This window comes from Miniopterus schreibersii (assembly GCF_964146895.1).
Source record: "Miniopterus schreibersii genome assembly, chromosome: 6".
NCBI lineage: Eukaryota > Metazoa > Chordata > Mammalia > Chiroptera > Miniopteridae > Miniopterus > Miniopterus schreibersii.
The window spans coordinates 18772422-18786852 of record NC_138107.1 but is presented as its reverse complement, the minus strand read 5'-3'; the positions used below and the strand labels follow the sequence as shown (position 1 = coordinate 18786852).

The following is a 14431-nucleotide window of genomic DNA, read 5'->3' as shown; positions in this document are numbered from 1 at the left end:
GTAGTATACAAGAGAGGATTGCATTTCTGCAACATTTTCATTGTGATGTTTTAGCAATCCAAACCCATATCCTTCAAAAGCCCCTTAAAGATTGTGTTCTCATGAAAGTATATCTAAGGTAACATAATCAGTTGTTACTTTAATGAGAAAATTTAATAACAATTTTTGTGACCATGTTCTTTCAACATGGCACAATTCAATCAAGCATACAAATGTTCTTGCTATCGATAAGCCTCAGTAGTTTGAATCACTTCCCAGGAGTATCTATAAATAAAAAAGTGTTCTCTGTTTTTTTATGTGAAAACTCTGACTTGAAAACGATCTGTTGACACTTTTTGCCTAAGAAACTCTCTACCATGAAGATTCATCTCTTTTTCTTAATTCTGCTTTTTTGGGTGACAATTTCACCAGGTAACAGAAATGTTTATGGGTATATTTGTGCTAATGAATTTGAGGATACATCAGTTATTTCTTGTTAAAAGTATGGTAATAAAATAGGGATTAAAGCATTTTTTATACCAAAAGCATTGTGATACTTTAGAGTGAACCGTAGAACAGAAAAAAAGGGGTCAATAGTGGGAAAACAGGTGAAATGTAAATGAAGACTGTAGTTTAGTTTGTGTAGTGTAGTTTAGTTAGTGAAGTCCGTAGTATTATACCAATAATATCTTCTTAGTTTTGATAAATGTGGCATAGTTAAGTGAGATGTTACCATAGGAGAAGTTGGCCTCTATTATTTTTGTAACTCTTCTATAAATCTAAAATGTTTTCAAGATGAAACGTTAAAAAATATATAAGATCATCACCCTCATACCGCAATAATTAAAATATTTTCTTGCTGGAAAAATATTCTTTAGCATAATCAACTGGTTCATTGTTAGGCAACAATCTATTTACTTTTTCTGTTTTTTTAAACCTAAATTAGCATAGTACTACCATTTAGTAGAAAGCCCTTCTTAATAATCTGTTTTTGGTACTATCAACAAATCATGTCCCTTCTTGACTTTTCTTTAAATATTTTTAGTCACTATTCTTATGTATTTGAGTGCTATCAGATCACATGAATGTTGAGTGTAAGACCTTGTATATGAGCTCTATTTTTCATGAGAACTTTTCCCCCTTAAGGACTACCTCCTTACATCAGGTATGTAGCAACATTCTCTTCTTTTGAATTAATGTGTAAGTATTAATTGTACAGAAATAGAATAATAAATTTTGGAGATGGAGCAACCATTGAATCTATGATCTTTAAACTCTTCTTAAAGAGCTTACGTGAAAGGACATGCTCAAGTCTACTCAGTTTACGATGCTGGCACTGCAGTCAGGCTCAAATTCACTAACCAGAAGGAAAATATTTATTTTTAGTAGCTGGATGATTTTTTAGGCCCAATAGAAGTCATAACTGAGGTCTAGGAGACTAAATTAACTTATCTTTCATTGTGAATATTAGAGAAATAATCATGATAATCTAAAAATTTATACGTAATAAACTGATAAATTATCATTTAAAGACTGAAGTGGATAAAATTCTAAACAGAGGTCAAGCACTAATAAAGTAACAAAATAAGGCTGTTGTTAATTTAGCTAATAAAATAAATTCCTTTCCTTCATTAAAAAAATTGTTAGAAAAAGATCTCTAGATTTTTTTCCAGCTCTAGAAAAAGCCAAAATAAAATTCTATTAACATAGGATAAATCTTTCCTTTTAATTTCAACAGTAGCTAATATTAGTAAATCACTATGCCAAGTGTTTATTTTTTTAACTTATTTTTCTTTATAAGAGTCACATCAGGTGTCCCTACTAATAACTAAATTTATTCATGCATTTATCAATAAATTAAACAATGTATGTGTCCTGTAAACTTAGAAATTACAAACCACTTTGGGGATATAGTGACAGAGATTAGAACATTAATATTAACTATTTGTATATTTTTATTATATTTACAAATTGAAATTAATGTCCTTGTTAATTACACATGTGCAAAACTTTGAGAAAATTACTATTATTGATAAAAGAACCTCAAAGTAAAATAAATATGTCAAGATACAGATTCTTTCCACAAAATTATGGAAGAAATGTAATATGGAATATAGACATTTTATAAAATAATAAAACAATAAGAATTGTGTATTTTATCTTATAGTTAGTTTACCAACATAAGATAGTAGAACTAAACAGAATAAAATCAAATGTAATTTGTATGACAATCTTTTAGGATTCCTCGGCTGTTGTTTATACCTCACCTCCAGCTGGTGAAAGTTCTTACTCAAAATTGAGGTAGAAAAACTTATTCCCAGTTAAGACAGTTAAGATGAAAAAATGTCTAGATAAAAGTCCTTAAATTTTCTATGCCGGGACAGTCCCAGTGAAGTCACTTAGATTTCCTCTTCATTTTCTAGAGTTTATAAATGCGCTGAATGTCTAGAAAGGAGGTATTATTTTATTCTTTCCTGTTGTTTCACTTTTTCTGCCAAATTTAAAAATGCACTATTGCCAACAACCACTTTTCTTTAAATATGGTATGTATTTTGATTATAGGATAGATAGTATAGTTTTGGGCTAAAAGGTGGTCATGATCTCCCCCGTATCCCAGGAAGTGAATGGTAGCCCAAGGAACAAAATAGCAGATGAGTGAAAGTAAGAAATAATGGGTTAAAAAGATTTTAGGAATTATCTGGCTCGTTTTTAGCTTATATATTAAGTAGGATTTTATATATTGTTTTAAAGAAATCCTCCAGTATGTAATATGAATGTCACATATGAGAGCAATGAAAAGAGAGATTACTTTCTTGAAAGTGGTCAGCATAGACTTCATAGAGAAGATTGTGCTTGAACAACATATCTGAGCGTAGACACAATGTATGTTTGGCTTATCACAGCAGCACACAAACAGTGGTTTTCAACGAGAGTCAGCTTTGCCCCCCACGAGATATTAGGCAATGTCTGGAGACCTTTTAGGTTGGCACAACTGGTACTGCTGGTATCTAGTGGAAAGAGGCCATTGATAAACATCCTTCAGTGAACAGGATAGCATTCCACAGCAAAGACTTGTCCAACCCAAAGATCAATAGTGCCCAGGGTGAGAAACCCTGCTGTAGAGACTGGCATAGAGCTTAACAAGGAGTGTACAGTTGAACCTTGAACAACACAGGTTTGAACTGTGTGAGCCCACTTATTAATATATTTTTTCAATAAATACTATAAATGCATTTTCTCATCCTTATGATTTTCTTAATAATGCTTCTTTTTCTCTAGCTTACTTTATTGTAAGAATACAGTATATAATACATATAACATCCAAAATATGTGTTAATAGACTGTTTGTGTTATTGGTAGAGTTTCCAGTCAAGAGGAGGCTATTAGTAGTTAATAATAGCTACTAATTGGGGGAATTAAAAGTTATATTTAGATTTTTTATTTTGTAGGGGTTGGTGCCCCTAAGCCCTGCTTTGTTTAAGGGTCAACTGTCCTTAATAGTTGAATGAATGGATGGGTGCTTGCAAAGATGAATATTAGTGATCCTAAGACACAAGTTTGTGGAATACTTATATTGAGAAGACAAAATGAGAAGAAAGAAAACAATAATTTTGGAAAGGTGAACTAAGACAAAGAACTAATAAGAGAAGGGGTGGGGTCAATTGGACAATAGTGAATAGTGAACAATAGTGTCGAATGTGACAGAACTCTGTCTAAAGTGAGTGTAATTCAGGTTTCTGTCACCAGCAAATTACATATGGGTTTGATAATAACCCTGTGCAGAGTAACTATTTTATTTTTTTCTGCTATAAGCCATATTCTGCACTGTTTCAGTCATAGTGAGAAGAGAGCTAATTTTAATGGAAGAGCTAGGTTTTATATCAGCTATTTATAACAACAATATGAATTCACTAATAAGTATCATGACTCACCACCAACTGTTGGAAATGCAGAGAGAATGTCTAGCAAGAAAGGCCTGGCCTTTAACGGGACTGATTGGGGCACAAAACTATAATTAACTGAAACTAGTTGTAAAACCTATTTGCTTTCATACCACAAATATAAAAAAATTTGAGTCTGCCCTTTTGTCAGACACCTGCAAAATTTAGAATTCTTCCACATCAGTTGCCCTATATCTCACCATATGAGTAAAAAGTGATGTGTATAAAAAGACTCTAAAACAAAAGGTTTTTGCAAACACATGGGCTGACATATAATGTTAAATATAAATTAAAATATATTTGGCTTGGAATGGATCTTACAGCCTATCAGACCAACATCCCCCAATTTCCCAAGTGATCTTACACTATCCTAAATAATAAACTTGTAGTGAGCGTCAATCTCCATGCTACGAGACAAACATGTGCTTGGTAACCCTGGTAATTTAAGAAATCGTGCCATGGCCAACAATAACCACATATTCTAGACATTCCTATTTTTTTATATCAATGCTGTTAGCTGACATGTGTCCAGGTTAGATCATTTCTTCAAATTATTAAAACCCATAATACCCAGGGAAGTCATAGGAAGTCAGACAAATTGTCTAACATTGCTTCTCTCTCCCTCTCTCTCGACGTTTTAGAAAAGTAAAATCAAACTGCAGTAGCAATCTCTTGAAGAACTCATTAAGCACCGTGTTTCATCTAAATAATGTTTGTGAAAGCAGAAAAGGTGGAACCCCAATACAATTAGATAATTGTAGAGACTAAACTTGACAGAAGATAAGATATGAAAACGTTTTTTCCTGTTGATTTTGGGGAACTACCCTTGAATTACTACGTAGTAACTTGTAAGGCAGCAAACTGGCACACCTCACTTAGGTCCCAGGAAACTTTCTGGTTTTCCAGGACTGGTCTCGCACCAAGGGACAGTACATTCACTTCGCCTTTCCTCAATAGAACTTTCACAGACGTAAATCAGAAGGGGAGCTTTTTCTTTTGCCCTGTTCTTTGATCTTTCACTTCCTGCACTTTCTCCTTTTTAAATATGGGTGCGTCATAACTAGGTTGCTAATCTCAGTCATTCTTTCCTTCTTACAGCCAGAAAGAGATATCCCCAATATGGTAGCGTGGATATGAGGAAAGATTGCAGAAAGAGTAATGGTCGGTGTAAAGTTGAGTGCCATGAATCTGAAATTAGGATTGGTCCCTGCATAAGGCCTGGATCTCATTGCTGCTTCCAGAATTAAATATGACAGAAGAAAAGAAAGAGACACATGGTCCAAGAAGAGAGGACCAGAGCTACTAAGGCTTCCCAGCACATCCTTCAAGGCCTGTGTATCTCTGTAATATACAAAGACTTAAATAAAATTGAATACTGAACCATTCAGAAGTGATTCTATGTCATACACTTATCTGGTGCCTTTATATTGCATTTTCTCTTGATCTCTTGGCACCAGAGTAAGCAGAATTTATTTTGAGAAGTTCCTCAACAGCTATTCAAAGTTCTATGTGCCTTGTGTGAGTAGGCATAAGTAATGTTTGCAGAAACCCTAGGTCAAAGACATGGAAGGAGCAAATTTCTGAGACACAAGCTTGCAGTAGAAATGTGCTGTTATATTATTAAACATTGCTCAATAGATAATCCCATGGAAAAATATAAATTCACTGGACCTGAAAGACTAGACATTGGGAGTGCAGATCCTGTATATGCAAGAAACAGAGCTAAATGAGAAAATGAGAACAAAAAAGCAGAAGAAAATCATGACAAACTCCAATTTCTATTCTTATGTATTATTTAGTGGAGGGGAAAATATGTATCAGTAAATAGTGGAGGAAGTAAGAAAGAAAGAGGAGAGTTTCATAAAAGTGAAGAGGCTGTGTGTAATTAGCTATTCTGACAGAGGGAGTCAGAAACTTCTGCTAAAAGCTGAATTGACCGCCTCAGGCATGGGAGATGACCTGGCTGAGGAAATAGCAGAAGAAAGGAGGGGTCATCTTCACTCTTCAGCTCCACTCTGCCGGAGTTCCTCTTACTACTACTTTCTGGGAAGTCTACAGTATTTTCTCCACAATTCTCTCAACTATAACTCTGTATCATGCAGTTTCTCTTCAAAAATGAAAAATTTGCTTCTTTTTTTGAGTTTAGAAATACAATTTAGTAATTTGTATTAATTAAGAGTTTAAAAAATGATCTATACCACAGCATAGCAATAGAAACAGAAACTTTCTTCCCCCTAAAATAAAATTGAATAATTTATTTTTTGTACTTTAAAGAAAAAGGAAATTTATTGAGTGTATACACGTGGATCGAATTTGAACTCAGATAAGAAGTCGGAGAATTTCCAGGCCCCAGCTACTCTCTTGATATTTTTTTTATGATATCTCATTCCATTTTCTAAATGCAGATATGAGATGTAAGGATCTATGTTCATACTAACCGTTATCTATTACAGTGATATACACCGGGAGAGAATGTTTTTCTATTTTGATAAAGTTTCTAGATATATTTCTATCACAAGAAATTATTTAATTTTTAGAGTTTTATTTTAATAAACATATGAGTTCCCATTATGAAACAATTACTTGCTAAGCATATATTGGAGCCTTACATGCATTATCTTTCACATAGTTTAATAATTTAAACTTTGACTGCTTAATGTGTTCCCTTGTAGTATAAATATCTCCAAGAGTAGTTTTACACTATTCATTTAGACAATGCTCCTCAACCTCAGACAGTTTGGTACAGACAGTTCGTTGTTGTGAGTTGTGCATTGTGTCTTTAGCTGCAGGATGCATCTCTGCATCCCTAGCCTTTACCCATCAGATGCCAATAACACTCCTACTGACTGTGACAATCAAAAATATCTACCTACATTACCAATATCCTCTTTGAGGGGCCTGGGTTAGAACCCCTGGTTTATAATTAAGCATTCATTCACACACAAAAATCAGTAACGTTTTCAGGTAGTCAATATATTTTCTGTGTCTTGTGAGAACAAATTTATATTTGAAATTTTCATATGTCATTATATATGGACCACAAATGGCATATTGCTGACTCCAAAAAAAAATTAGCCTAACCTTTGGACAATAAATATATCAGTCATATTGAAAAGGAGATTAGTAAAAGTTTGATTTTTATTTATTCTACTTAAGCAGACACTGGGCTATCATTACATCAAAACCTATAAAGTAGAATTGAGAAGCCTAATATACTATAGATATGGGGCAAATAAGAACTGAGTTTTTCAGTGGCCACAGAGTAGTGGTAAATGGTAAGAGGTGTTCTAGAAGACACTCAAGGCCTCTGCATGTGAACTAGACTGTACTGGTAGACCCTCCATGCTTCTGTGTTTGACAGAGAGAGAAGAAACACCTAAATTTCTAAGCCAGTCTCTCCTTGTATAGTCCAGTGTATAATCAAGCCACAAGCCTCAGCCTTCATCCAAGGGACAAATGTGACAAACTTGAAGGAGAATGTAAACCTATGAACATCAACTATGAAATTAATATCATCCCCTGAAGAAATCTTTTAACTGCTGAGTGTGATAATACCCACTGAAATTTCTAGAAACCCCTTTGATGAAATACTTATAAAAGGGAAGATTTCTGGCAACTTTCTTGCTCAGACACTGTAATTTTCATTGCACTGATTGACAAAACAGCTAGGTAATGTTAAACTCACTTGCATTTTTCCTTCCTTCAGCTCACAATCTAAATTTCCATGGTAATATGTATTTTTTTTCATTTTTAGTTTTCTGTAAGTCTTCAGTAGCATTGACCTTAATGAACTAGACACCACCAGGTGTTGGACACAATATTTATGTTGTTATTTATACAAAACACACCTGAATCTGTTAAAAGCCTTATGATGAAATGAGGTATATCACTATCAAACCCACACAGGACTAGGAGGAGAATTAGAATTCAACCTAACTCCAAGTATTCAAATCCAACCTGTTTCAGGGTTTATTTCACCTCAATGTCCTTGGGCAAGAACAGTATCTGATTCCAATGAGTAATTTATTTATTCAAACAACATTTGATTAATGGCCTACTTCCTCCCAGACTTAATGTCACGGGTTTGGATTTGAAGATAAAAAAATTATAGCTCCTGTCTCAAGGAACTGATAGTTATTGATCACAAACTGAGCTCTCAGTACTCTCCAATTCAATAGACTTAAAAAATTAATAAGACATAGGATCTGCCCCCAAGAAGATCAATGTCAATTCATAACACTGATAGTATGTGAGTTAGACACTGTATTTCACACCCTTTCTCTCATTTATTCACCAGTTCAGTAAGTACTCATTGAAAACCTAAATGTGTTAGCCATAATATAAGACTGGTTATATCAATAAAAAAAGCAGACATTACTCTCTGACTTTGTGAAGCTCATATTCTAGGTGTGGTGATAAATACAAACAGTAAACATAATAAATAAGCAAATTACATTAGAAAATAAATCAAATAGAATTAAAGGACCCAAAAATGATGGACTGTAATAATTTTAAATAATATTTTTCAGGGACCCCTTATTAAGAAGGTGACATTTGAGCAAAATAATGGAAGAGGCATAGAAGTGAGGAATGCCTGAGAGGCAAGAGTGGCTGGTGAATGGAGACTAGGGAGGACAGCTGGTAACAAAGGGGATATGCTGACAGATTACCCAGAGCTTTTAGGAACTAGGAAGGACCTTGCCTTTTATTCTGAGAGAAATCCAATGAGTTTTAGCCAAAAGGAAAACATGATGTGAATTTTGTTTTAAAAAGACTTCTCCAAAGTGCTTTCATGAGTTAGGATGTATTGAAATGATGTAAGCAATACATTTTGGTAGCTCAGTCCAAGGTGGTAACAGTAAAAGCAATGAGGAATGGAGGGGATTAGATGTGTTATAAGTAGAGTTAGATTTCATAGGCGATTTTTTTTCCCTTCAAGCCACTTTCTGATCTGCTTTGATATATTCTTTACCAAACATCTTGAAAAGCAGCCTAGGTGCATTGTCCACACTTTATCAAATCTTATACAGTCTTCTCCCCAGTACACTCACCCACAGCAATTAATTGAAAACCTTCTTGCTAATGTTACAAACATTTTCCTAAAATCAAACCCAGAGGCCTGTTTTAATCCTTCATCTTGCTGGACTTCTGAACACTGCTTTAGTTGGTCACCAGTTTCACAATTATTATTTGACTTCTCCATTTTTGATAGTCTCTTACATGCAGTGACCACTAGTGTTTTGTCCCTGAGTCCCTTTTCTTCTTGCTTTATATGCTTTCTTGAGATTATCTTGTTTACCACAACATCTTCTGCAATCAGCATATATTTTCTTTTCAATCTCCTTCCCAAACCACAAAGCTGTGTTTATTACTAGGTATGGAACTTACTTATCAGGCTGGCCTCTAAATTCTTTAATCCTGATACGTCCAAAATAGAACTCATTTTACAAAGGCTAAAGCCTGTCCCCTTCCTTTGACTCTATTTCACTGATTGTTACTCTCAACCACATGGTATCATGGGCTAAAACACCTGACCTCATTGCTGCTTTATTTCCCAGTACTCTTCCCCCAAACCCAAGAGTTAACTGGGCTGCTTCTACTTCATAACTGTTTCCTAAGTTCACTTTCTCCTTCTTATCTGAAATCTCATTGACTGAATTATCTTTCTCGATATTTCTTATTTAGAATGTTCTAACAACCCTCCGCATAGCGTCTCTGCTCCAAATTTTTTGAGAAAATGGTGTTAAAATCTTTACCGTTTCTCCACTCTATCATAAAACCCAACTCCTCAGCTTTATAGATCTTTTGCCATGTGTGCCTAATTTGACTTTGCTGACTTTCAGAGGCCCATGTCCGTGTCACTTCAGTCATGCTAAAAGTCACACCATTCTTCATCGATCACACATTCTTTCAAGCTACTTTAGAAATGTTTAGGTTTTCCCTCAATTCCTTGAAAATATGCTATTGACTTTTCGAGATGCAACTGAAAGTCACATGCTCAGTGAAGTGATTGAACACACAGGAGTTCAGAGTCCAACATGCCTGACTTTGAATCCCCCCTCCTCTAGTCCCTCTGACACCTTGTACAGGCTTCTTAACCTCACTTATTCTTACAGGTGAAATGAGAATAGTGATACCTATTTATAAGGTGCTTATAGCATTAAATCAGATAATAAGTATAATTGTCTCAGTAAAGAACCTGAAACCTAATGAACACTTAATTAAGCATAGCTGTTAATAATGACTGTGGTGGCAGAAGCTGTAGTAGTAATAATAGTAAAATAGACTCTTCCAGGAAGAGTTTACAGCTCTTTTTATATGCTGAGATGACATTTTATATATCTCAGAACTGCCTTCACAAGTGATACTGTATTTTTCCACTTCCCAACAAACATTGACTGCCTTTTGGGGGTAAGGCGCTTAGTTATTTCATTTCTTTTTCCAACCATTCTCAAGCACAGGGTTGAGGACAACACAGTTGCTTACTGAAGTGTGTGCGTTTTAGGGATCACAAGAGAAGGTATTCTCTTAATTTAAAAGTGAAAATGAAGAAAAATCAGTGAGTTAATAAAGGGTTATTTGTAAAAGTGTGCCACAAATCTGTAAGTCACTCATGCTGATGACAATGGAACCTTACTTTACTAACTGTGGGCTACAGACTATTTCTACATCTATTGTCTCACTGGATGCCACACAGCACTCTAAAGTAGGCATTTATTATTAAACATGTATTACAGTTGAAGAAACTGATATAGAGGTTAAGTCATTTGCTCAGCTGACATGGGTAATAACTGATGGAGAGATTATAATAAAGCCCAGAGAGTTTTTTCAGTTCATAACACCACTTAGATTCTTATCCGTGATAACATGTTCATTCACTCGATCATGTTGTCAGTTATTTGCCCATTTATTGAGTATGTTGTTTTGCTACATGCTGAAATAAATCAGTGAACAAGGCAGACAGCAGACCTGATCTAGTGATTTAAGACTAGAGAATTTTGCTTCTACTAGAGTGTCATAAATACGTATAGTAGTGCTTCACCTGGGGTCCGTTTTTAGTCGAAATCCAAAGGAAAGTGAAAACAATGGGTATGCAAATGGCCTGATTTTGAAGGCTTATTTTTTAACACTGTACAAGTTTACATATTTTCCCATTATAGCTTTTAAAACTACACAAGAACCTCAATTTCATGAGAAAATTGAAACAGAATGAACTAAATCATTTGTCCAATATATCATAGCTAATAAGTAGAGCATACAGAATTGAAACCCAGTAGCATCTGATTCTCTAAGATCATACCCTTTCAGGCAAATTATACAAACTTCCATTGACCCATGGCCTGGCTCCTACCTTGATTTCCACTTGGACACAGTAAAAGTAGACATCTTCTAAACATACCTTCTCCTGCATTCAACTCTGCCTCCCTATTTGCAGGGAGTATCATGAGGTGGGCAAAGAAGTCACCTGCAGATAATTAATTTGTTAAGAGATGGGGAGTTATATGCCAGACATTTCTCCTGGGAAGATGAAAAACTCCCCACAAAGCTTGGGAAAACTAACATTGAGTTCACTGTATGGGTTTCCTAATGGAGTCGCCCCACTGCTTGTGAGTGCAGGACCTGTTACAGGCTGCTGTCCACAGTATATTCCCTCCATAGTTCACTTCATTCTAGCCCAGACTCCCAGAAACCTTTCTGGAATATACATCCCTTATAGGGTCCCACACAAGTGTTTGCATTTATCTCTTTATGTGAAAATAAGTTAGCACAGGCCTCATTTCTCCAGTGATATTGAAAAAGTACAGAGGTATTAGTACGTGAAAGAGATGCTATGTATCCTTCCTCCAAAGAGTCATTTGTTTTTGCCTTTGTGTGTTATATGCTAACTAGTTTTAATCACCTCACATAGATACTTATGCACCCATGGATGGCATTCTTATAGCCTTGTACAGCTTATAACATATTACCTAATCAACTTCACAAAAACACTATGAGGTTGTGCTATTCGTAATTTTCACATGGCATAGCTGTGAATCTAAAGTGATACATTTTTGCAAATAACTAAGAAGTGATAGAACCAATTTTACAACACATGCTTTTTGTTTCCAGATGATACAGTTCTGTAGATTTCTTTATGATTTAAAACATTTCTATCATTTGAAATAATGAGAAAATAAAAAGAATATTAGTATATTTTTAATGTTACCAGTAATCATTATAAATCCATACTTCTCTTTTCTGAATTTAACATGTCTTAAAACTCAACATGGATTTGGTGAGTTGACAAGATAGTAAGGTGTTAGGATTGTTGATTAGCTTAAAAAGTACTTATCCCAGCAAAAGTTTTTTTTTAAAAGTTAAATAATACATCACCATTTTTCCTACTTTAAATTATATCAAGTATGGTTCTGAGATAACTTTAGCTTTCACCAAAATTCACCAGTGGCCAGGGATTCTGTCATCACGAATTAGTTTCCCATTCCCACAGGAGATACATATATTCACATGTCAAAACCCATCTGACAGTTTCTTGCACTTTAAGCTTAACTTCCTTCTCTTTTCTGCTAACTTTATTAACATTAATAATAAAGTATCTACATTCTATACACTTGAAGTCTCTGTCCAGTTCCCAACCTAATGCTTGGAGAAAATTAGATACTCAAATAAATAGCAGACACATGAAATTGAGATGAAACCATTCTGAATTTCAATTAGGTACTGGGCTGGCAATTAGGTTCTGTTGACATTATATAATTTTAATCTAAATTCAATTTAATTCATTCTCCACATTTTAATGAAATTTTTTCCTTCATTTTTTTTTCTGACATGCAAAATTTGATATTCAGAATATATTTGTGACAGCTATGTTTGTTGTATTCTGTCATGTAGACAAGTAGAATGACTTATCCAAGATAAGTGAACACTCTGATAAAATCTGGGGAGAAATAAATAATCCTGACTTCAAAGTATCTTTATTTAAAGCCATTGGTCACAAATGAATCATTAAAAGAAATAAAATCTTAAAGTAACAAAAATATTTTCTTCCATTTACTATAGTTTAATGTACAAACACAAAGCTGTGAGTTTGGAATCTCAGAACATCCTTCTTTGCATTGTATTAGTTGATTCACAACAAACTAAGCCTAACACGGGGCTCCTCTTTTTACTAAGTACTTAATGTATATATGTGTATGTCTAAAATGGTTTAGTCTCCTCGATAAGTTATCAGTAAGTATCTTCATTCCTACTGTGTTACAAGTACCGGGCTATACTGGGTAGGAGATAGCAAAGAGTCAGGATAAATCATAACTAACATGTAAGAGAGAGATTCTATTTTGGCTGCAAGAAAAAAAGTATGACAAATGTTTAAGAAAAATACATATAATTTAGTACTAAATTATGTTATTCATTTATTACTTGTAGACTGGCAAAAAGGATATATCCATTTGTTACAGTATATAATGAAATAATATTTCAATTAAGAGTGAGATCTGGAATGGAGAAGAAAGCATTGAGCAAACGGCTCTCTGAAGAGGCAATAAGAGTAGCCTTAAAAACTGAGAACATATGCAAATGAAAATTACATGTGTTTAAAGTACTATAAACATCATCTTAATGAAAGCATGGGAGAGTAAGTACTATAGTAAGTTAAAAAGATGGGAGGGCAAGAGGCCCTAGGAACCAGCTGAATTTCAGTACTGTTATGAAATATAAGATAAGGACATATACATTTTGTGCAAGTAAAATGTTTGTGGCTTGGTCACTTTCTGAAACAAGTGATAAAATCATGCTCTGAAACAGCCTGACATCTCAGAATCTTCATTTGATCTCATGATTTAGAACAGGTAGTTTTTCTCCCCTTGGTAGGAAGATCCCCAAATGAAAAACTGGATTGATAACTTTATCTTTCTTGATTGCAGCCAGAAGTGAGATAGAACAACCAAAGTTTAGACTTGAAAGATGCCAAAAAGTGAAAGGATTATGTAAAACATTTTGTGATGACGACGAATATGATTATGGATACTGCATCAGATGGAGAAATCAGTGCTGCATATAAACTCTGGACAAGAGAAGTTCTGCTGAGCTTCAACGTTTGGAACAGAGATACATTTTCTTAACTCCAAAGGAGGTAAAAAGAGAACGTTTGCAGTGTTCAATAAAAATATGCCCCTTTAAATTATAAACATCACTGTTTGCATCAATAAAAATTGTTTCAGTCTCTATTTTGTCTATTCATTGCTCAATTTCTTCATACTTCAGAAGGATGAACATATTAATTAAGCAAGGGAACAGACTCTAATTGTGCTTATCACCTCATTATGGCCATTTTGTAGCCCAGACATTTATACTATTTATCTCAGTTGTTCAGCTTCCTCTCTAAATATATGTATGTGACTGTATTGCTAAGTTTAATATAATAATCAGGGTTTACTTTATATATCCTTTTGCTCCACATCAAAATCTCTAAATGTGTAGCCTAATTCTTTCTTTAAAAAGACATGAGTTCTTTC

At 34.3% G+C, this 14431-nt stretch overlaps 1 protein-coding gene across 1 annotated transcript; it reads left to right on the top strand.

Annotated features, from left to right (window-relative positions):
- Positions 1–356: 356 nt before the first annotated feature.
- On the top strand, positions 357–13977 carry LOC308558453 (beta-defensin 110-like; the record flags this gene model as incomplete). Its single annotated transcript, XM_081140155.1, has 2 exons — positions 357–411; positions 13841–13977. The coding sequence occupies 2 exons, from the start codon at positions 357–359 to the stop codon at positions 13975–13977; spliced, it is 192 nt and encodes a 63-aa protein (XP_080996281.1).
- Positions 13978–14431: the final 454 nt, after the last annotated feature.